Source organism: Buteo buteo, chromosome Z (assembly GCF_964188355.1).
Source record: "Buteo buteo chromosome Z, bButBut1.hap1.1, whole genome shotgun sequence".
NCBI classification, from domain to species: Eukaryota; Metazoa; Chordata; class Aves; order Accipitriformes; family Accipitridae; genus Buteo; species Buteo buteo.
In genome coordinates, this window is record NC_134204.1 from 38,327,232 (window position 1) to 38,352,550 (window position 25,319).

The window sequence follows — 25,319 nt, forward strand, 5'->3', positions numbered from 1 at the left end:
TCAGTAAAATAGTTCATTTAAAATACACAGAGCTTTGCTGAAAGATTTTTCCATGTCTGTGTGTAGTTCTTGAGGAGATCATCCTCATGTCACGCTTTTTATCACACTTTTATAGCATTTACCCTACAGATTCAACTATGGTGGTTCCTGCAGAGGGAAGCCAGCTTTTTTTTGTTGTTTTTTTTAAACTGGAAAACAGCAAATACTTGTAGGAGTCCAATGGTATCTTGTACTGATGGGGCCCACTCAATTCTTTAATTCCAATGAAGTTAGTGCAGAAAATCTTTAAAACAGGTTACAACCTGACCCATGATCCTACTCACATGCTACTGGAAATCCCTTCCAAAAATCATGTCCAACGTGGGTTCTGTTCAGGTGTGATGGTGCCACAGAGAGTTGGCTATTTAATCTGAAGTTGCATTCTTATCTTACTTACTGTGTTGCCAGCCTGGTGTTGTCCTGAAAACACTAAGCTAGAACAGGATCTTGATCGTAACACCCATTTCTGTATTAATTATTCATTTATGCTTCATAAGGATTATGTAGACAGCAGCATCAATTGAATGAATGAGCACAGGCATACAGGCAAGTGGAAGAGGTTTCAGCGTGGATTAACTCACTGTAGAATTCAGGCATTGTGGGCTCAGATCCCTAGTGAAATCATTTAGAATTTTGACTGAAGAAAATAGAAATCTAGTTTTGACTTCTAGGTGTACGGCATTGAGAAATGTTCATGGATCCCACACTGAAACATTTATGAACAATGAGAAACACTTTATGATGTGAAATTTGCTGTCATTGTAAAATAGGAGTGTCCTAACAAGTGGTATGCATTTTTGGCAGTGTTGAGCCTGGACGGCTTATGGCCATCCAGTCACTGGGTTGAAGCAGCTCTTGGCTGTTCCCTCAGCACTCCAGTTTAAGATTTTTCAAACTCCTCCCGCATGGGATAAGGGGCCATACTTCTCCCTCTATCCCATTCCTCTCTTTTCTCTACCAGCACAGCTGTTGTTATGTATATCTGGTTATGTATCTATATATGCTGATTATAATCAAAGAGCACATCAGCGTGCAAATATCCTGAAACAGTTTACCCCAGCACTTATGTAGAAAGCTGCTTTGATAAGTATAACCAGCTTTCACAGCCATCCTCCACAGAAAGCACCCCACAACTGAAATCTCTGTTACCTCTGGAGCTGAGCTGCCACTGACTGCACAGTTATTCAGCCATTTGAATAATGATCTGCCCAGCAGACACAAGGCAGTGGGAGCTGTGAGGTGTCTCACTCCTGAGGGGAAAAACTTACTTTTAATACCTTCCAAGATAAATAGGTTGATAAGGGCAAGCAGACACAGGGATGAAATGAATCAGATATATTTTAAGACAGTATACAAATGCCATTACAGGATACCAGCGCTTAGCCCTACACAAAAAATTCTTCATTCAAGCTGTTCATGCCAGCTTTGGACTGAAATATTCCTCGTGTCTACGGCATTCAATCAGTTACTCTTTTCCCCCTACCTGCCCTCAGTGGGGCAGTAGTCTCTGCTGCTGCTACCCTCACTTTGCAGAATGCACCAGAGTGCTCCTAAAGCTCTCAAGGTCAGGCAGGGCTTTTTCCTTTCCAGTGTGGGAGTTATGCCATGCTGGCCATGAAGTCATTAAAAAGAAAAAAGAAAAAGAAAAAGGACTAATGTACTGAACAGGGATCAGACTCTTGCCCTTCCTTGGTTTCTTGATTTGAAATGTCAGACCAGTGAATCTGGGCATCTTTCTATATCCTAAGTGCCCATATATGCAGACCTATCATGATCCTGCACACGCTCATTTAGATCACTCTGTCTTATTCTGCTCAACTGGGAAAGGATCGCTTGTTTTGAGTTAGTCATCAGAAATAAAAGTATTTAGTGACTCCTCTGGGACAGATTATACTCTGGAGTCAGCTCTGTAATTTGGGACATCTGTTTCATTTGAGCTCAGAATTTGGGTTATAAATTTCCTTTTGCAAGATTGCTGTTCTTGTCAGTAGAGGGCACTGTAGGTATGTATATACCTATCTTTCCATTGTGTACACCCGTTGAAACAAATGTTAAGAGGTGGGCAGCACTATCGTTAAGACAGGTAAGGATTCTGGAGCAATGAAGGATCTTAAATACGTAGGCAAATTTTTGCTCACAACGAGAGAAGCTCACATCAAAAAGCACTAAGAAGCAAGAGATGTTGCAAATGTATGGTTAAGATCAAATACTGATTCTGAATGTAGCTAGGACTTAATACCTTAGAACAAGACATGAGTAGTAGACATTGTAACTCACAGGTTTTTTGCTTTTGTTCATGATTATCTCACTTTTTTCTTCATGACATCACATAGTATTAACATTTTAGCAATTTTTAATATGTGTTTTTTACTGTTTTCTCTACCATTGTTTTCTGTCAAGTCCTTACTCTCTAACCAGGTACTGTTACATACAAACACATATAACAGGAAAACAGTAAAGGACAAAGGGGATGAGTGAGAAGCAAACAGCATGGAACACAGAAAAATGGACAAGACAAAATGTGCTGAGCCTTCTGTTACACAGCTGTGAGCATGGTATTGCCATTGTGAGCACAATACGAATACAAAACAATGCTGAAACAGGTCACAGAAATGCACTGAAATTTCATGAATTCTAACTGCACAAAAGACTTGAGCAAACAAACGACGATTATCTGTAATAATTTCTTAACACCCATTCCAGTCCTCTCATTATTTTTTTTTTTTGATCATCCAAACTACAGGAAAGATGAAAACTTCATTGCTTTCTCCCTCCTTATTTTTTTGTTCTAGGTTTGGACCTTCTCCTTCCCTCAGGATTTCAGTAAAAGAACATTGCATTTTCACTCCTTCCTGGGCTTCTTTAGACATTCACACTTCCAGCAACACTGAAAAACTTTCAGGTAGGTTTCCTGCAGCTCCACTACATTTAAATTGTTAGTTTCTCCTACCTAGTTTCAAGATTTGTAAGAGCAAATATGAACTGCCCCGGCTTTGTACATCAGCTGGGGATCTCTTCCAGCAATGGCTATATGTAGCTGTGAAGGTCCTTACACTCCAAGTAACAGTGAAAGATACCCACCTCAGCAATTAGGCTGCCACTTTACAACTACTTCTATTTTCTGTATGAAATACTATGCATAAGCAAATTAGCCTTTTTCTTCTGGCATGAAAAGGCAAACTCATAATGATAACAGCGTCTGAAAGCCATTGGTACTGTCGTTGGTATTGCTGCATTAGAAAAAATGGTGTGTTCACATAGTAGTTGTATAATCTCTCTGCATGCTGCATTGCTGTTAGAGAAGAAAGAGTATCCCCATTTTGGTCTTTGCATGTGAATTCAATGAAAATCTGCACAGTTACAGGATGGCCAGGCAGTGTGGCCCCTTCAGTGCCAGAGCCAGAGTTTCTGGAATCTGACGAGTTTTGCAAGATGTAATAAACCACCATTAATGTCCTGCTGATTGCCTTTACAGTCCTGTGATGTAGAGGATCAAAACACTGATGAAGTCCCTGGCTTTGCTGAAATCACATCATATAAATCCACTTATATGAAGAGACGAGCAAGCTCCTCCCTGTCTGTGATTCGTGTGCTCGGTGAATGCTTTCCACTCAGGAGTTTCAGCAGATTATCAGAAAAATCCCATACCAGGATGTGTGGGGGGTGGTGCCTCCACAAAGTTAATATTAACATTCCCCTTAGAAAATGAGAGCTTTAAGAGCTGAGCATGCTGTGTGTCTGTGTATACTACTACAGAGAACAAGAAGTTTGCGGATATGTACCATAGGCATAAGAGAAGCAGCAGCTTTCACCATTTCCATGCGTGCGCAGCATCTCCAGTACTGAGCAACAAGGATGTCCTGCAGCAGACAAAGAAAACCTCAGTGCAGCTGGACTCAGCCCCTCAGGTGTGACGGAGCTGTCCAGCAGCGGTCATTCTTCATCTCTGGGATCCACCCTTTGTATCCTTTTCTTTCTTTCTCTCTTTTAAAATTGAGGGAGAGGAAATTTACAAATCCATATGTTATTCTCATAGAAGCTTTCCATTGCGGTTTTTCACTGTTTCATTTTGATAGATGTATTTTTTTAATTTTTTTTTTTTTTTCTTGAGAAAAAGCACTTTCCACTAGATGGAGACAGGACATTGGATCACTTTGTCCTCCAGGAGGACGCTGACAATCAGGAACACAAAATAAAGCCCAAACATGAGAAAGCCCAGGATTTTATTCATCCTCCACTTGCAGAAAGCGATGGAGAGGATGACAAAGAGCAGCATGATGAAGAGGAGGACAATCGCACAAAACAGACCATTGCTGCTGACTGTCACCGGGGCAAAGCTGTTAATCACAGCATACAGGAGCCACGGAAGAGGAAGGCTGTTGAGAAACAGAAAAATAAATTGGAAAAATTGCAGAGGTGCAGAAAGGGACACTAGAAAGTTTCTGGAGGCACTTCAAAATACAATCAGAAGCTTTCTGCATAAAGTGAGGCAGGAAGAGTTTCAACTCTTCTAATATGTACATAAATCTAATTTGTCAGCTTGCTCATGGTTCTTGGGGAGAGCACATGGGATTTAGGCTCCCCGCTCTTCTACCAGTTACATTGGTGAATTATATTTCCCTTGGCTGACAAATCACCAGGCATCCTGTCTGTGAGCAGGAAGACCCCTTTCTTTTGTTTCTGGATTTCAGACCACCTGTGGAAGAATCTACTTCCAAGAGTCTGCATGACAGGAGGGTGGGTTGCATAGACATGTCCTTGCCATGAAGAACCAGCACTCTGCAAGGCACTGCTCCCAAAATTTGGCCCTTAAAAGTCTTCATCCACGTTTACTGTATAAACCTGTGTTAAAATGTGAACTTCAACTGAACTCCAGTTTAATTTCTGTTTCTGTATTTGCTGTCATTACATTTCTCATCTCCAATGCCACAGAATGAGGCAACATCCCTCTGGAAGTTGTCAAGCTGAAATAAATATTTAAGCCACTGATTGGAGCTTAGCAGGCTTAGAAAGCATGAAGAGAGTTGTCAGAAGCTTACAACATTCAAACTTCGAATAAGCAGCTCAAGAGAGAATAAGTTATTACAGCCTCAGTACTAACTACACCAGCCTATAGCTCCACTGTGCCATTTCTGTTGTAAATATACCAGGTCTAGCAGACTGGTAGAGGACAACATTTCCATTGGCAGGAAGACTAAAGATTTTAAGAAAAGTAAGAAAGCACTTCAAAAGGGAAAAGTTTTGTAATGCACCCTATGTGCTCTAAGTTGAAGCACATGTTAGGGAATAATATTTTCATGTGTTTTGCAGATCTGCTGCTTATAAATGTTATTTCAAACACTTCATGCTTCTGGACTAATAGAAAAAAGTGGCCCAGTTTTTCTGCTCTGTCCAAAGGTACTGCCACTAGCTAACAGATGGAGTAAAAAAGCCATTTACTATCCACTCTAACTTCAGGATTTTTTTTTGTATCTGTGCATTTGCTGGTATATTTTCAGCAGTGAAAACCATGATCTATTCTATGACTAGGCTGTCCAGGTCTACAACTATGACTAGACCTGTTCTTCTGCTTATGTGACAGCAAGAAACAATCAAGGATGGAGAAACTGAGAGTATGGACATGATTCTCTGTGCCTTTATCCTGTGCTGAAGATGGGAATGGGGGTATAAAGACAGAGTTTGTCTGTACATTTCCTGCACATTTTTGAAACACTGAGACATAGATTACAACATTTCTGGACCTGATATAGCTTGGTCTCAAAAGGTAAAAAAGGAATTTGATTTCCAACCACATGCCACACATCATTACCCTACAGTTGCTGTGAAGCAGTAAAGTGTAAATAGCACATTTCTGCACCATCTTATGTTGCTTCACATTGTCAGAACTATACAAAGGGTCCTTTGTGTTAATAAAGAATTGGTTTGTAATTTGGGACTTGCCAGGTATATTAGAAAATCACATATCAAGAACAGCCTAAATGAGCTACACAAAACAATGACATTCTGGTTTTATTACAGGTAACATGCTGAATACAGCAGAGGCAATGAATTGTTCCTGATCATCATTTATAAAGAAAGCTCTAGTATAACCACAATGAGTGGTGACATAAGCAAACAACAGCAACCTGACAAAATGAAAAAAAGCTTCAGAAATTCTTTCTTGGAACAATGCTCTTGCATACTTTTTAAAGTGCAATTCAGTTGCCTAGGCAGCTCTGCAATATATCAGAGAATTAGGCAACAAATTTGTAACAGTTCTGTCATGCAAATATCTATAAACTTCTGAGCACTTGAAACAGTAACATCCATTGCATATTTGCATCACTCTCCATTTTAAGCACGAATGGCAGAAAATTGTTGTAGACAGCACCTTGGCAAAACCACGGCAACATGCTAAGAACAAAAGACTTGTTAAAATAGACACAATTTTCTTGCTGTAGGACTTACCCCACTGTGATGTCAAATATGTTGCTTCCAACAGAACTGGATACAGCCATGTCCCCCAGACCTTTGCGTGCTACAATAACACTGGTAATAAGGTCAGGAATGGATGTGCCAGCAGCTAGAATAGTCAATCCCATGATTTCTTCACTAATACCAATGGTCTCTCCAACCTAAAAGCAGAAAAAAAAAGAAAAAAATGTCCTGCAGTGAAGAAATGCTTTCTGCTGTAAACCTGTTTAACCAGGAATATTATCCTGGAGCTTGCCGACTAGCTTGGAGGATACAGGCAAGATTGGAGAATTACTCATTTTCACAGATTTCCACAAGTTTCAGGAGAAAGATAAGATTGTCAAATAGAACCAGTAGGTATTGACAAGCATTTGCTGATGGCTCTAATGTTACCAGAATGATGAAGTCCTGTGGTCAGGACAACCACAGCTCTCTGAACTACTTTCCATTTACTGAGTAGTGATTTACTTCATCCATGGTTGCAGCTCCTAAAATAAAGCACTACTCAGCATGATATAGAAGATGGACTCTGATACTAAATGATCTCTCACAGTGCAAAACACAATGCAGGGCTTGTATTTTGTACCAGTATCACCTCCTTACCTGATGTGCCCACCAGACCATTAAGTAAGAAAAAAATGCAATCCAGCTGATAGAGCCAAAAAATGTGATAGGAAAAAATTTTCTTGAGCTCTGAAACAGAAACAGATAGAAACAGTTTACACCTATGTTGAAGGCTGACATGCTGTACTCTTATTTGCTTCTCAAAATGACAGTGGCCTTTCCTTTTTTCTGATCACCTGTTCTGACCAACTATTCTGATCATCATTAGGTGATCAAAAAAAATGTCAAGAATGGTAAGAAGCTGACTCCCTACACTGCTATATACTTCCCTATGCCTCATTCTTCCGACCGCTTCAGTTGTAAAATAACACCTCCTAACAAATTGTATGATGAATGGCAAGTTTGGGGTTGTCATTTGTATCATATTCTGTTATGCCACAGTTTGGATATGTGTTTAGCTGAATGTTGGTTTGACTTCTAAATTTATTAATAACTTCATGCTTATTCAGAAAGAATGTTTTCAAATTGCTAAAACAGGTTCCCATACCTTTCATTCAAACATCAATAACTTTGCGCAACACCCTTTCACAGTCAGCATAACAAGGGCTGCCATGTGACAGAGCTAAAAAAATACACATTTAAAATTTATTAGGGCATTTACTTTTCATTGGAAAAAAACCACTTTCTGAATTAGAACAGAAGATACACTAAGCACATATTTGCCATGCTTTGTTTTGTAGAGAAGTTTGTTATAAAAACATGTAAAACACACTTCAAGGCCCTTCAATGAGTTAAAAAATCCATATAACACCAAAGTAACTTCATTTTCATTTTTAGTGTCTCCGTTACTAATGTCAAACTTGGAATAGAAAGCATTCTTGCAGCCAATGAATGGGTTATTTACAGATTACTTATTTATTTTGGTTTCTGTTCTTTCCAGTCTTCTGCATCATCCATATTTCCTATTGGCTAGCTAGATCTATGTAACAAAAAGAGATCAAGTTAACTACTAAAGGACGGAAACATGACTGCAGTACTGTACCAGGCAATACCTGTCTAAATCAAATTAGTGTTTAAAATGAAATTTGTACTGTGAATGAATGCTACCAGTCTTGAATGAAACCACAATCTTTATGGGCATCGACCTTCTGAACACAGATCCTCACCCCAGATGACTTCTGACATGCCACTAGCAGAGTCCTACAATTTTTCATGAATAACCAGTAGGACTGCTTGTGGAAGTTATACCACTTTGAATACTTGTTCCAGGACTACCTTTTCCTGTTAAATACTCCCTAAATCCACTTCCACTTTTTGCTCTGCAGGGTCCTCCAAGATTTTTGGGCAGTGCACCTTGCCTGTACCCCTCTCTACTGCAGGACATGACCCTGCTGCACCAGAAGACTCATTAGCCTGTGGGTCATTCCTAGGTGTTGTGGGAGCATACAGGACTGCAGGGCTTTCCCTGAACATGACTTTTGGAGAGAAAATACTATTTGGATTTTGCCAATTCAGCTTGCTCAAGCCATAACAAAGACCTCTTTTTTAGGGAGTTTATGGAGCTGCACAGCCAGCTTTTCTTGTATAACAGACACAAGAGGCATTTATATGGGATAGCCTCACGTTTAGGAACTGATCAGCATGGGTAGCTGTGGACTAAGAGGTGCTTAGTGAATTGGGCTAGCCATTAGAGCTGGTCATGTGGGGATGACACTGTCTTTTGTCAGCTGAACCAGAAAAGAGCGAGGCTGGTCTGCAGCTCATTGAAGTTGTGTAGACTTTCTGCTGATTACATGTAAGTGGAATGAGATCAGGTCATTACTGATAGGGAAAAGGTAAAGTCAGCAATGGCAGTTGTGCACACTCATCTACAAGATGCGACAATTTCAAAGGTCCATATCTGCTCTAGCAGCAGGTGCAGCTGTAGGCTGTGCTACAGAACACTTACTCACTCTCTGTGGGCACTCTGCATAATGCTAAAGGCCCTCCTGAAAACTGAGCTCATAAACATTGACTAACGCAACCTGTACAATTCCACAATTGAATATACATAGGAACACATATTAAAGATGGTACAGATTTAACAACACTCCCGAACCCCCTCATACATAAATAACTTCTGTTGGAGTTAGAAAATCATTCCAGTAGGTGTTTTAAAGGCATTATGTTTAAATACAGGCGTAAATAGCCACAATGGCACCTGGAAACATCCTTTTTCACAGAAATTCCATTACTGTCACAAGCACTGTTTCTAGAACTGTCCAGGGTACTTTGGTTGATCTGCTTTTTAACTGCCTAATTCTTTATAGAGCAGTTAGTTTTTCAAAACAGAGTTCTAAATTTTTGTCAAATCAGAAAATCTGATGAGCTTCCAATATTTAAACCTACTCAGATGGACTTTTAAAACCAGAACTTTACATGCATTGGGGTATGGAAGACCTTAGTCTGAATAGGAACACGATTTGAAAGGAACACAAAGATGGCTGTTAAAATAGTGATCTGACACCAGTGGGAACAGAATGGAGTCTGGGAGGGATAAATGAATCTAAACAGCAATTTCCTTTTTTTTTAAACTTAATAGCTAGCACTTCTTTTTCACCATTCTTAGTAGCCAACTCTCTCAACTGTCAAGATTTTTTGTCTTCCTGTAAATACTGGGATTTTCTGGCAACACATATGGTGAATGAGTGATGAAGTCATAAGCTAGTTGCAGCTGGTCACAAATTCTACACAGAGCACCTCATAGCAATGCAATTTGAATAATCACTGTACAACACTCACGATAGAAGCATACATTGTCTTATACAAAACTAATACAGCAAGAGCTGTACTGGCCAGTAATAGTTCTCTGTCAGTGTGATTATATATACCAAATGGTTCTTGCAAAACAAGGAGACATTGCCTATCTGAGTCAGACACCCACAGAATTTGGATGGCTAAGAATTACAAGTCAGTAACTTTGCAGCATGTGTATTCCTAGCCTGTCTTAGCCAATCCTCTCCCAGTAAAATTAACTGATAAGCAGCAGTTCAAGACTAAGAGTACTTTAATAGGCGGAACAGTTTAATGACCTATCTTAAAAGGGGGAACATTTAAACTCCAAAAGGGCAAAATTTAAAGCTTGTACATATTACAGGTGATGAAATCAAGAATGGACTCCATAGATGCTGCTATGTAATTTGCATATAGATGAAATTTTTAAAAAAGCAGTAATGAGAGTGCTGATTCTTTTTCAGATGATGGATTTTATTTCCAGAGTATAATAATAATCATGCTTATTTTGTAATTAACGACAACATTTTTTAGAGATTGATCTCATTGCAGCTCCCTAGCTATTGGAAATCTAGGGAGCTGCCAATTCCAAGCATTTTCCTAGAAGAATTAGTCAGAGATGGCAGACAGCAATACTTCCGTCCACCTTTTCTTGTAGCTGTTGTGATGGTTGCCTTGTAAAGACAGAGAACCCCATTTATTACCAATTGGTTCTGTTGTGGTCATGGTAACAGACAAATGAGAAAAGTCATGGCTCATTCAGTTCATATACAATTTTCTGTTAACAAAAGAGAAGGAATTTTGTAGTTTCACTGTAGGTTGGTTGTATTGGTACTGTTCCTATTAGCAATCTTAAGGACATTTTTCTTTGTACATTTCTGCATTGATTTCATGCCAGCGTCTGAAAAACGGGAGTTTGAGTAGCAAGAATAATCCAAGTACGAAGATTTTTCTTCTAAGAGCCTGATCCTGAAAGATAGTGAGTGCTTAGTAATTTGCAAAGTAATTGTCCTAATTTTAGCCAGTATTATTGTCAACATCTTTACTTTACCTTTAACCTGAATGAATCATGTGTTTGTCTCATCCATAAATTTATCTGCATTGCAAGCTTTGGTTTTCCTTTCATACTTGACAGTGCTTAAATCTGATTACTCAGAACCTCCTCCTGTAACTGGATCTGTGCAGGAACATCTTGTCCTTGTCCCCTTGGTAACAGTGCATCTCTGTATGGCAACAAGAGTTCATGTAAGTTGTACCTCTTCATTGGTAATGGGAATTTGCAGAGATACAATGAACTGCCCCATATGGGTGCAGTGACAGCAGGACTGGAGCCCCAGTAGCCATTTTTCTGGCCTATGAGACAAAGGGATGGACAGTGCAGTATGGCTATAACAAGAGAGATGTTGTTCAATGTCTGCCACTGACCCACTGGGCCACCTTGGTCATGTCATTTTCCTTTCAATCTGTCAATATCCCTTACTGCAGGAGGTGGACAGTTAGGTTTGTGGCCTTTACAGAGCCACTGGGGAAATAAGCTATCAGTACAGGAAAAATACCTGTTATTAAACAAAAAGTCAGGTACAAAATTCCCCAAGGGCACACCTACCTCTGGTGTACTGCCAGCAACATTATTGATGTTATGGTAAGGATTTTAATATATACTGGCTTAATGTGAGCAGGTATTATTAAGGCACTAAACACACATTAAAACATGTCAGCTACTGAAACAGCTGAGAGTTAGCTGAAATAATGCATAACCTACTCTAAGTATATAAAAATCTGCATATCTGTACACCAGAGTGTAATAAAGCAGCAAGGATTTTGCTAACTTTATAACCAGAGACCTTGTATAAGAAATAATTTTTCTAGAGCTTCTGGGTCTCATGGAGCTAAATATAGCGTGGTATAGTACAAGTAAATGCAGTCAAACCATCTCCATTATGTGGAGATAAAATATACTGTAGAAAAGAGACTCTAGGAGGAAAGGAGAACTCATTTTTTGATAAGTGGACACCCACAGAGGATGTCAAAGGCTCCATATGGTCTCTCAAATCAGTATATAGCACACAAGTGTTCATTTTATATATCCACATGCTAATCTGAGCATCCTGATGCAGAATTTGGTTTCCTGACTAAAATTACCACACTGGCAATCAAGCCCCTGAGGGTAGGCCTACCTACAAAATCTACTTAAGTGTTATTTTAGGTTTGTTTTAACTTTTGCCTCATGGATTTCATGGAAAGTTATTTTCTGATGCACATGCTGAGCTGTGATATTGGGTTTTGTTGTTGTTAGGAAGGGAACAGCAGGGATGGCACCCGGGCATAAGTGAAAATATTTGAGAGTCCAACACACCAATGAAGTGTCCTTGAAAAGTTAGACAGTTTATGCAACCATCTGGTTAATTCTTTGACAGTAATGTTCAAAGCAAGCAGCTTGTCATACTGATACAGCCCATTACCTCTTCTGTTATTACTACATGTAATAAAAAACTATATTTCTTTTACTTCTGTATAAAAAACTACTCCTTTCAGTGAATGAAATTTAAAAACTCTGTTGCCCATTGACATATCTGGTGTATACAACTGTGCTTATATTTTGTGTTACGGCAGGGTATTTTAGCTGTAGGATGTCAGCATGCTAGTTCTGTTATGAGTAATACTAGTGTTAATAATCACACCCATCACACAGCTGCACACAACTTCTTGAGATATTTGCTTTCCAAAACCATTATTATAACAACTGTTCTCATTTGTACAGTACAGAATATTGGATAAGGCTAAATGTCTATTGATGTTAACTCCAGATTTTCAAAATTCAAAATAATGCACATACTTATTTCTTAGCAGTACTTTCTTATTTGGGGCCAAACTATGAAAAAAAATTACAGGGATGATTCTGAATGATAAAAGGAGGGCATAAATAAAGAAATAAACAATCTTGAAATTCATGTAGTATGTTCTCTGTGTTATCAAACAAAACATGTTTACCAGAGTTGTTTGAAAACATCAAGAAAGAAAGCTTAAAGATTGGAAGGGAAAATGTCAGTTTATATCCTTTGAGAAACGTTTATCTAAAAACAAATCAGAGGTCTATTTTAGCTTGTTTCTTGCACTGAATTGCAGTTTTTCAGTGTGTGTGAGGAGGAAAAAAGAATTCAGGGTGTTGATTTATAACCTTATAAGCTGTGCATTCCCCTCTTGCAGCAGTTTTAAATCTATTTTTGATCCAGAAAGGAAAAGAGATTTAAAAAGGATTTTTTCAGCTCTTGACTTTTTTCCTTTTACTTTCCATGAACCTCCCCAGTCAGGTCTATTTGTATATGTGAATATAAAAGTGATAAGACCTGATAACTTGTCACAAAAAGTCATTTGTATTAATAATCAGTCTTACATTACTTCAAGCTGTGTTTGCGACAAAACTAGCAAGTATTTTGCACATGGATGGACTTATGGATCTTGTTCTAGTATGAAAATTAAAAGATGACAAGTAGAAGACAAAGGTCTAGTAGAACATGCATTTAAGAGAAATGCGTATCATTATTTTTGAATCACAGAGAAAATTTAGACAGTCTAAAATCTTTCCAGTCATACCCTTTAGGGCACTGCAGATGACAGACTTCCTCAGCACTTATGTGATATTCAGTGGAGATCTAGAAACGCAGATTTGAAGGCCCTGAAGAAGTATTAAGAGCTTTCACTTTGTGTCATAAAATATTAGTGAATACAAAGAGCAATCTTTATAGAGCTGTTACCAACCAGTTGCCCATAAGCACACAATTGAAGATTTGAAGACTGATGTGTGACCTCTTCTTCAAAAAAGAAAATATTAAACAAAATCATTAGCCCTATTTTTACATAAATCCATTACAGTCCTTTTTTGGCATTTAGCTAAAGAGCCACTCTGTTGTGCAGAACACACTGACTTACAACAACAGTTACTTACAGGTTTTCTGACATCCGGGAGAGAAGCCCACAGTGGAAAAACAATGGGTAGCACAAGAAGGTAGGTGAGCTGCTTGCGTGGGCTGTCAGGCCAGGCCAGGCTGAGAGGCTGGTCCTCATCCTCTTCATTCTGTAAGAAAAGCTGCAGTGAGCAGAATACTGAAATGGGTGAATGAGGTTATGGATTCTTTAAAGAGGAGTCCTGAGGACTGTGCTGTGTTTCAGCGAGAACCCATGGGGCCTGAAAACATTCCATTAACACCGTGCCTACCTAACAACATTAGCTAGTACAGAGTAAAAAGATTTTGGCCAGACTATGAGATACCCCTGCAGCACAGGCTGCCTGAGCACATTCGTCTGTGGCTATGCTGACAGTGATGCTGGTCCCTTGGGATGCATGGAGCAGAGTTGTGCCTTCTCCCTGGAGGGGAATCTTGTGCCTCTGATATGTCTTCCCACAGGCTCTCCTTTGGGATGTGGCCTAGTCTAGTCAGGGGTCAAAACTGGTCTGGACTGCATCAAGCCTGGCCACATACAGACAGAGATAGAGATAGAGATAGAGATAGAGATAGAGATAGAGATAGAGACAGAGACAGAGACAGAGATAGAGATAGATAGAGACAGAGATAATGTATGTGCATGTGTGTGTACACAAATATATGCACATAAATACATATATATGTAAATATATATGTAAATATATATCTAACTTTTTAAGCTTTTGTGAGTAACTTTAAAAGTTATTATTATGAGAGAGAGAGAGAGAGAGAGAGATTTTCTTGTCCATAGGACCACAAGGTACTTCAGGCTGGCAGGGACCTTGGGAGCTCCACTGCTCAGCTGAGGGGTCAGACCAGGCTGGCTCAGCGCTCTGCCTAGTCAAGCTGTGGAACCATCAAGGATGGAGATGACCCAACCTCCCTGGGCCCCAGCTCCACTGCCGGGCTGTCCTCATGGGCAATCTCTTATTTCCAGCTTGAGCCTCTCATGTTTAGCCCAGCCACAACACAGCAGTTTTCTTAACAACTTGGTACTAAAGCTAAAGGGAAGACATTCCTCTCTTATTTGTGTAGCTGATCTTCACATCAATCTCTACTCTCCTTTTATGTGTATGCTGTTCAGTTCTCATGTCCATTACAGAGTAGGTGTAGAGGGACCTTCTCCCATGACAGAAAACCTTTTGGCTGCCACACACTTCTCTTTCCTTAGACTGCTTCTGCTAACAAAATGGAGCCCTTTTAGACTGCCACAGAAAGAAAGCAAAGTGAGCATGATTCAGTCTTTTGGGTGAATGTATTAAAATACCTTTTTAACTTTTATCATAGGTAGGCGATCACTCCAGAATTGCACATGGATCTAACTTATGCCACAGAATAAGGCAACAGAAAAAAATGGCCTAAAGGGTTCTTTCACATATATGTGTGTAATGCAAACCCTGTTAAGCTTGTGGAAAAATTTCTAGAGAGCTCAGTGAAAGCTAAAGAAGTCCAAAAAAGAGTACGTGGTGAAAACTGTGTTTGAGAGCATGAGAGGTATACAACTACTTCTTCAGGTAGTGTTCTTCTTTTCTTCTTTTGCAAAAAGATAATAATTGAGATTTCAGTCCTCTCTGCAGTGTGCAAGTTACCCCTCCCATAGATTTATAATACAGGTTTCTTGTTAGTTATTGCCCTGTCTTAAGATCACTTAAATACACCTTATGACAATGCTATAAGAAGCAGTCGTTTGAATGATCACATCAGTTATTTTTTTCTAAGCAAAAGAGTTACTGATGAAATGTCAGCATATGTTGGTATTGTTCAAAATATTTTCTACTTACTGCTAATTTCAACTGAATAACTGGTCTTTATTATTCTACTATTATGAACTCCTGAATTGTTCAACTACTCAGTTACCTGAACTGATCAGTACCTACACAAGTAAGTCCAACTAATTAGCTCAGGCTCTTCCATTATGACAGTATCACCTGACACCAATGGACTGGAAGCAAATCCCTATTTACCTCTTGACACATTGACAGGCTGCAGCTACTTTCACAGTTATGTCAGAAGACAGTATTTTGTTAACCCCTACACTTTGTGAAAGTCCCAAGTTGCATGATTGTAGGACAACAGTAAAGTGAACAGGTTATATAATAGTTTAAGATTTTAAAACGTACATAGGCACAATTTGCCACACTCCACACAGTACTTATGGGGCTCCTAAGCAACGTAAGAGGCTAGCTTTTGCCTTTAGCTTTCAGCTCTTTACCAAAGTGGGCAGATGATCTGTACTTCACTGCTGCAATCTATTGAAGTCTGAATTTTGGGGGACTGGACTGGTGCAGGAGTTTGTGGGGCTACTTCATAAAAACCAAATCCATCCCTTTTCCATTCTGGTAGATGTTCTTGGGGTGGGAAAATCAATCTGAGATGGACACTCAGCTTTGAAACATGATGACTGAGGTAAAATTTGAGCACAAAAGGACCAATTGAAGGGTTGCCTAGGTAACTTTTTCTGAGTGGCCTGTGTATAATTCAAGCAGCGGACTCAGCTGGAATAAAGCTCCATAAATGACTGCTTCATAAACAGCACTGAGTGACAAAGTACTTCCTGAATTGCCATCTTTAGAGATTAGGCATGATTAACAACTGTATTTAATCACAACAAAAGCTTTACATTAGTCTGAGTTTGCACATGAGTCTGCAAAATGTATGGAAATTAATGCTTAAGTTGGTTCATGCAGTACTGTACCAGTACACACTGTACTTCAACACTGGGCCTTATTCTGGTCTCATGGCTGTGTCAAACAGCATTGGGCCAGCATGAGCACACAGGCAACATGAGTGGCTCTAGCAAAGGACCACAAAGAATTACATATGGAGATTGCTAGATGTCTCCTGGGAAACCTTGATCCATCCATTTGAGATCTTTTCACCTTCAGGTTGTACAGCCTCATCCTTCTCACCAAGAAAACTATTCCCAAATTCCCAAATCCCAAATTTGGCTCAAGCCAAACTTGAGCTCACAGTGCAGTGGGATAAAACCTTTTTCCTCACTTGTTTAACTCCAGGATGCATTACAGATGCTACAGACTAGGTCTCCATTTCCTATTTTGTAAACTGGAATCAGCATCTGATTTTCAAATGCTGACTTTCCAAAAATCAGTGGAAGTAAGGAAGTTCAACTTATTTGTAAATCTAGCTTCCATGAATTTCAAAGCAATGCTGAACTATCCTCTGAGGTTGAAGACATGAAAGGGAAATAATTTTGGCAGCTATAAAAACACGCAAATGTGAGCGTCATGCTCTGGACTAAGCGGCAGTGATATAAAATGACTCAGCACAGATTTATGGCAGAGATTGCGTGCACTGTCTGTGGCTCCAGCCTATCTGCAATGTACATACTGAATATGCATTCTCACAGTTTGTACAAACTAATACTGAAACCACAGTTTTGACTTATTTTAGTCTGCATAATGAAAACTCAGTACGTGCAATGTTCAGTATGATTCTCTTCTGCAATGCTAAGAAAAACACAATGATAACATGACATACACACTGGAATTCAGTTTCCTAAACATGCATATGGTGGTGACATTTTAGTTACCTTCTGGTGTCTCACTTGACCTCCACATGCTGCATCAGAAGTGGAGAATATTCTGCTCGTTTATGACATACCTGCCACCACTGTGTAAAAATCTCCATTCCTCTAGGCCAGCTCAGGTGGTACTACGTACCCATCTATATGCAAATGAGTACCACCCTAAAACTCATTCCCTGCTATAAAGATACTAGAGTGAACATATGGGAAACCTGCATTAGTTGACATTATGAACTCTGATGATAATCCAGTATCTATTCAGTTTCATGTGAACCTAAATTTAACTGCTGTCACAAAAACACAGGTCATACTATAGACAAGTAAAATCTGAAACTGTACAATCATGGTTCTTCTTCATTTCCAAGTCCATTTTGGTGACTTTTCTGAAAGGATTGTCCAGAATATGCTAATGAACATAGAAATGAACACTTTATTTATATTATTACAAATAACATTAATTCTAAGTGTTCTAGATAGTCATTGAACACATTAATACTGTTCCTGGCAGAAATGACTAGCACCAATATCACTTTCTCTTATGATCATGATCATCTGAAGACCTTTTCCCTGGCTGCATTTAAAAGTTGATGTCTGGTAAGTAATATGTGATTTGGAGGTGGGAGAGGATAAAGTAGTGTAAAATCTCTACAGATTTTTAAAATATGGTAAGACTGACTGGACTAAGAAGATAGAAACAGCCATATTAAGCAAGACCAAAGGCCTATTTACACTAGTATGTTGCTTCTGGCAATGGTCAGACATGGGCACTCAGGGAAGAAGTATTGGAATGTGGCATATTTTTTAACCTTCCACAAATTCATACAGTCATAGAATCATTTAGGTTGGAAAAGACCCTTAAAATCATCAAGTTCAACCATAAACCTAACATTGCCAAACCCACCACTAAACCATGTCCCTAAATGCCATGTCTACACATCTTTTAAACATCTCCAGGGATGGTCACTCCACCACTTCCCTGGGCAGCCTGTTCCGATCCTGACAACCCTTTCAGTGAAGATGTTTTTCCTAATAGCCAATCTAAACCTCCTCTGCTGCATCTTGAGGCCATTTCCTCTCATCCTATCACTTGCTACTTGGGAGAAGAGACAGACACCCACCTCACTACAACCTCCTTTCAGGTAGATGTAGAGAGCAATAAGGTCTCCCCTCAGCCCCCTTTTCTCCAGACAAAACAACCCCATTTCCCTCAGCTGCTCCTCATAAGACTTGTTCTCTAGACCCTTCACCAGCTTCATTGCTCTTCTTTGAACATGCTCCAGCACCTCAATGTCTTTCTTGTAGTGAGGGGCCCAAAACTGAACACAGTGCCTCACCAGTGCCAAGTACAGGGCAATGATCACTTGCCTAGTCCTGCTGGCCACACTATTTCTGATACAGGCCAGGATGTGATTGGCCTTCTTGGCCACCTGAGCACACTGCTGGCTCATATTCAGTCAGCTGTCAACCAACACCCCCACGTCCTTTTACTCCAGGCAGCTTTCCAGCCACTCTTCCCCAAGTCTATAGTGTTGCATGGGGGTGTTATGACCCAAGTGCACGACCCAGCATGTAGCTTTTTTGAACTTCATACAACTGGCCTTGGCCCATCAATCCAGTCTGTTCAGATCCCTCTGTAGAGCCTTCCTACCCTCAAGCAGATCAACATTCTCACCCAATTTGGTGTTGTCTACAAACTTACTGAGGGTGCACTCGATCCCCTCATCCAGATCATCGATAAAGATACTGAACAGAACTGGCCCCGGTACTGAGCCCTGGTGAACATGACTTGTGACTGGCTGCCAACTGGATTTAACTCAGTTCACCACAGCTCTTTGGGCCCAGCCATGCACCCAGTTTTTTACTCAGTGAAGAGTTCACCCATCCAAGCCATGAGCAGCCAGTTTCTCTGGGAGAACGGTGTAGGAAACAGTATCAAAGACTTTACTAATGCCCAGGTAAACAACATCCACAGCCTTTCCCTCATCCACTAAATGGATCACCTTGTCATAGAAGGAGATCAGGTTAGTCAAGCAGGACCTGCCTTTCATACACCAATGGTGACTGGGTCTGATCCCCTGGTTGTCCTGTACATGCCATGTAATGGCACTCAAGATAATCTGCTCCATAACCTTCCCTGGCACCGAGGTCAGGCTGACAGGCCTGTAGTTCCCCAGATCCTCCTCCCAGCCCTTCTTGTACATGGGCATCACATTTGCTAAACTCCAGTCAACTGGGACCTTCCTGGTTAGTCAGGACTGCTGAATAAATGACAGAAAGTGGCTTGGTGAGCCCTTCTGCCAGCTCCCTCAGTACCCTTGGGTGGATCCCATCTGGCCCCATAGACTTGTGTGTGTCTAAGTGGTGTAGCAGGTTGCTAACCATTTCACATTGGACTATGGGGACTTCATTCTGCTCCCCGTCCCTGTCTTCCAGCTCAGTGGGCTGGATGCCCTGAGAACTGGTCTTACTATTAAAGACTGAGGCAAAGAAGGCATTAAGTACCTCAGCCTTTTCCCCATCCTTTGCCACTATGTTTTCCCCCAAATCCAATAAAGGATGGAGTTTCTCCTTAGCCCTCCCTTTGTAGGGAATGTATTTATAGAAACATTTTTTATTGCCTTTTACTGCAGTAGACAAATTAAATCCTAGTTAGGCTTTGGCCCTTCTAATTTTCTGCCTGCATAACATCATGACATCCTTGTAGTCCTCCTGAGTGGCCTGCCTCTTCTTCCAAAGTTCATAAACTCTTTTTTTTCCTGAGTTCCAGCCAAAGCTCTATGTTCATTCAGGCTGGTGATCTTCCCTGCTGGCTCATCTTTTGGCACATGGGGACAGCTTGCTCCTGCACCTTTAAGATTTCCTTCTTGAAGAATGTCCTGCCTTCCTGGACTCCTTTGCCCTTCAGGACTGCCTCCCAAGGGACTTTGTCAACCAGGCCCCTAAAGAGGCCAAAGTCTGCCCTCCGGACATCCAAGGTAGCAGTTCTGCTGACCCCCCTCCTTACTTCTCCAAGAATTGAAAACTCTTATAATTTTGTGGTCGCTAAGCCCAAGACAGCCTCCAAACTCCAACCACTGCATCATCCACAAGTCCTCCTCTGTTTGCAAACAGCAGGTCCAGCGGGCTGTCTGCCCTAGTTGGTCACTCACCCACTGTATCAGGGAGTTATCTCTACACACTCCAGGAACCTCCTAGACTGTTTCCTCTTTGCTGCATTGTATTTCCAGCAGACATCTGATAAGTTGAACATGAGAACAAGGGCTAGACTTCTCCCAGCTGCTTATAGAATATTTCATCTGTCCCTTCATCCTGGTTGGGTGGTCTGTAACAGAGACCATGATCTCTGCCTTATTGGCTTTTCCCTTGATTCTTACCCATAAACGCTCGACCCTTTCATCACCATCATCAAGCTCTAGACAGTCAAAACACTTCCTAACATACAGGGCCACCCCACAGCCTCTTCTTCCTTGCCTATCCCTTCTGAAGAGTTTATAGCTATCCATTGCAGCACTCCAGTTGTCATCCCACCATTTTTCCATGATTGCAATTACATCATAGTCCTCCTGCTGCACAATGGCTTCCAACTTGTTTGTTGCTCATGCTGCATGCACTGGTGTAGATGCACTTCAGTTGGGCTATTGATCCTGCCACCTTTCTGGGAGAAGAAGCCCTAATCCCTGTGTGACTGTTCCCAGGTGCTTCAGTGGTTTCTAATGCATTGACAACCCTTACATCTTTGATGTTGTGTGGATCTCCACCCCCACCTCCACTGAGATGGCTGTGGTACTGTGTGCATTAGTACAGGGACATTTCAAATGTCCTCCAGTGTACTCAGCACATTGTGGAGTAGACTGAAGGACCTTGTTAACACACTGTCCATCCCTCAAACGTTGGTGTGCCAACCCCAGGCTTATCTCTAGTGAGCCTGGTTTTATCCCTTTCCTCCTTCAAATCTAGTTTAAAGCTCTTTCAATGAGCCCAGCTAACTCCTGGGCAAAGATCCTTTTCCCCCTTTGAGACAGGTATACCATGTCTATTGACAGCAGGCCTGGTGTCATGTAGACCAACCCATGATCAAAAACCACAACATTCTGCCAGTGACACCAGTCTCAGAGTCAGTTATTGATCTGCTGGGTCTTCCTGTTTCCTCCCTCATCATTTCTTGAAGTGGAAGGATAAAGGAGAAAACTACTTTTGCTACTGATCCCTTAATCGGTCATTAAAGGTTTAGACGTAAGCTGCATTAGATCTTCATATATAATAGTCATTAATGTGTTTCTATGAAATTCTCATTAGCTGTCATAATTCTTTCTAGTCTTTTATTTATTGTATCCTCATTTTTTCTTGCTTGGGACTGTCTTTTTGTTACATATGCATTTGCAGTGCTGAATATCACATGTATACTCACGCCTAGATGGGATGGATGTAGTACCCTAGTACATATTAATCAATAATTATAACCAAATTAATTCTCTAATAGGAAAATGCTCCCTTTGCATATTCTACCAGGGTTAATGAGGTACATCTTTAAACTACAAAAAATACAGTTATGATACCATATTTTCAAAAAATAAGATTAGAAATGTTGTTTCGCTCTGTGTTCTCTTTTATACATCTGTAACAAATATTCTTTTCTTGTAAACCAATCTATGCATATTCATAACCCTCTTCTTGCTACTTCAGTTCTTCTATGTAACTCATTACAAACAATGAAAAAGGTACCAAATCTCTGGATGCTCCATCCTTCACAAGTTCTTCATCCAAGAACTTCTATCTAATATTTGTCTGTAATCCACAGAAACCTCTTAGTGGTTTGCTCAGGACTGGTCAGACAACTTTTCCCAGTCTCCCAAGAAAATTCTTCCAAACAGAGGAAACAATGGTGTGTTTCACATTATATAAACAATATAAACATATGGTGACATTTTGTCAATAACTCTTTTGTTTATAAACAACAGCTTATAGCAAACTCCATCTGCCAAAGTCACAATGTAGTCACTATTTCTAGCAAACATCAGAAAATCATCTCAATGGATGTTTATGCTCATATTATCTTAGGAAAAACAGTTGTTTTTCTGGCACAACATCAAACCACATTTTTATACCTGTTTCCTGACAGTAGGACAAAATGGAAAACAAGTACAATGACCCACCTCAAACTTAGCTGAAATACTGAATCTGCCACTATTTACCAACTAGTCTGTATTGTGTAACAGCTATAGCATATGAATTATATGCTGACGGTTATTCTGTTAGCCCAACTCAGCTGAAGAGCTGAGCTATAAATTCTCATGGTTGTACATTTCTTGTGCATTTTGATTTCTGATATCATTAATCAATACAGAATTAGCATTAGGACTCCAGAAGAAAGAAAACTGCAGATAGGAACTATCTGCAGCATAATTTGCTTATGCTAAAGTACAGATATTGTACCATCTATAAAAAGGCAATTTATTTCTTTGCCTGATAGTGCTGCAAAAGACTGCTGAGCTTTTTTTTTTCTCGGAAATGAAGAGCTCTGTACAATCCAACTTCTCACAGTAAGTGCATCAAGAAAAAATTATGATGTCTGAAAATGTTGCCTGTCTCAGAGGTAAGTACTGATTTTCAGAACCGAGATGGATTTTCTTCTTTAAAATAGCAAATCTCACATTAATTTATTTCACTAGAAAGGCAGAGGACAAAGGCAATTGGAGCCATACTATGAACAGCCCCAAGTCTCTGCTTTCTGTTTCTTGTCTGTAACTTGAATCGCGCATTTATCTTCTCCTACCTCTCATCTGGAAAAAAAGTATGTGAAAGAAGGTGAGATAGTAAGCCAGTACAGTAGTATGCAATTTCTATTGGTAGTTAAGACAGAACGCAATGTCTTTCCTCATGAATTCTTGAGTAAAATTCAAGCAGGGAGTAAAATTAAATCCCTGAGCTTTCAGAATGCATTCTGTATATATGGATACTCTTCTTAGGGCAGCTAATTTGTATTAACCCTCTCTGCACTGCGAACTCACTGGGAAGAGCTACCTTTGTGGTGGAGCCTATGTGAAGGACCAAGGCTCAAGTAGGTATTTGCTCCAGATTCTGCTATTACTGCTTGTATCCTCTTGGGCTTTTACACAAATACCTGAAAGCAGAGCTCCTGGAGCTTATATGCAGTTTTTTATGCCCATGTTACTGCCAGCATTCTTCAGGCAATTTGAAAAGAAATACTCAGAATATAATAGTCAAAACTGCAGTCAGCCCACCAGGAGAAGTAACTGCTATGGTGTGATGGAGATACATCTGAAGAATAAGCCTTTGTCTTCATGCTGTTTTTCACTGTCCTAGTTTTCAAGTAAGGCAAACTGGTATACTGCAGAAGAAAATGTGGAATAGGCAACTGAGAAGCCTTGGGAAAATAAAGATCAATCCCTTTTGATGGCAGAGCCATTCTCATTAATTTACAAAGAGCTATACAGGCAAACAAGATGCAGGCATTTACTTTAGACTGAGTGTGGCAACTGAAAAAAAGTTTGGGCTTTGGAAAATTTATTTTTAATGATCAAACAAATACCAGTGATGCTGGAATATATAATGGCCTTACAACAAAGGCTGGTCTAATCACCTCTACCCTCTTGCTATGAAACAGAAATGTTTAATATAGCCCAGAATCATAGCCTGAGGCAGAGAACACAATGCTGCTCAGATTCACATCATGCTAATTTGATGCAAACAGAGTGAGTACTCCAGGCCAGGGGAGATCTGTCCCCACCAGGGGCTCTGTCCTGAAACACAGCACACTGTGCTGCTGCTCTTCGGTGGGGAAGGCAAAACATGCTTTACCACACTGTTGCCCAGGTAAGCGGGTTACATCCAATGAAAACAATAAAGCATTTGTGGTATTTTCCTACAACATACAAGTTGCTGTATATTTTCATGGAAAAGTTATCTCTGACATGGTTGGCATGTAAACATTTTCCAGTGGAGTTTCCATGGAAACAGGTAAAAGTGTGTGCATGGGTATGTGTGCGCGTGTGTATATGCGTGTGTGTGCATGTGTGTGTGTAGGTGGGAGGAAAAGGTGTTATCTTCAGATTGGAAGCTATTTTTAAGAAAGCCACAGGTTAAAACGGCTATGACTGAACACAATCAAATGATTGTTAAGGGGGGGGGGGGGCAGGGACGACAGTTCGACTTCTCAGAAGGATCATTTCTCTGAAGGATACCCTATAAAACATTTAATGAGATAGTCAGCGTCCTTTTAGTCTTCCTTCATTTTCTCATACACTCTTGGTACCACTCTATGAAGTTTTATATAACAGTCTTCTCCTTTGTGGCAACCTGCTAAAGGTTAAGAGACAGAATGTTGTAAGTAGAACAAAATCCCCAAGGAAGATGCAATATCCAGCAGGAGGGAAAGCAATTTCTGGCTGCAAATGAAGCAGGAATGTCTTACAGACTTATGGTGGGAGGAGGTATTGTTCCCTGCTGTGCTGGTTAGGGGCTGGGAAGGAGACCATAGCCATCTGTCCTTCTCAGCTGAGGATCCTAGTTTTATCAAAGTGTAGGAGATCTGCTGCTCCTTACAGTGGGAGTGGGATTATATGAGTCTTAACTATCTGGGACAAATGACTGGGTTGCTGGGGACACTTTCTGGACAGCCTTTTTGAATTTCTGCAAGAAGCATCAGGACAGAGCTTATCTTGTTGCTGAAGAGCTTGGGCTAGCAAGGGGACAGATAAGGTTCCCTGCAGGAGAGTAGAGTAAGAAGAATGGAGTTAAGGGCCTGGGAAAAAGGGAAAAGCAAGACAGTGGAGTTTGGATGAGACAAATGAAGAAATTACAAGGAAAAAAAAAAAGAAAAGGAAATAAAGTGAAATTCACCTAGTTCATGAAATCTTGTGAAAAGTCATTGACTGACAGTGTCTTCGACTCTGTCTTGTGTAGTGTTTGAGCCTTGTGCAATTGAAAAAGGAAAGGAGGAAAGA

General features: G+C 40.3%; 1 protein-coding gene across 1 annotated transcript in view; it reads right to left on the bottom strand.

The window, feature by feature from the left end:
• Positions 1-2,815: 2,815 nt before the first annotated feature.
• Positions 2,816-25,319, bottom strand: part of SLC24A2 (solute carrier family 24 member 2) — a 111,000-nt gene continuing 88,496 nt past the window's right edge. The window contains exons 6-9 of the mRNA XM_075019677.1: positions 13,775-13,903; positions 7,096-7,185; positions 6,487-6,653; positions 2,816-4,415 (exon numbers count right to left, since the gene is read on the bottom strand). Coding sequence (XP_074875778.1) covers positions 4,166-4,415; positions 6,487-6,653; positions 7,096-7,185; positions 13,775-13,903 — 636 coding nt within the window. The 3' untranslated portion in view covers positions 2,816-4,165. The remainder of the gene's footprint in view (positions 4,416-6,486; positions 6,654-7,095; positions 7,186-13,774; positions 13,904-25,319) is intronic.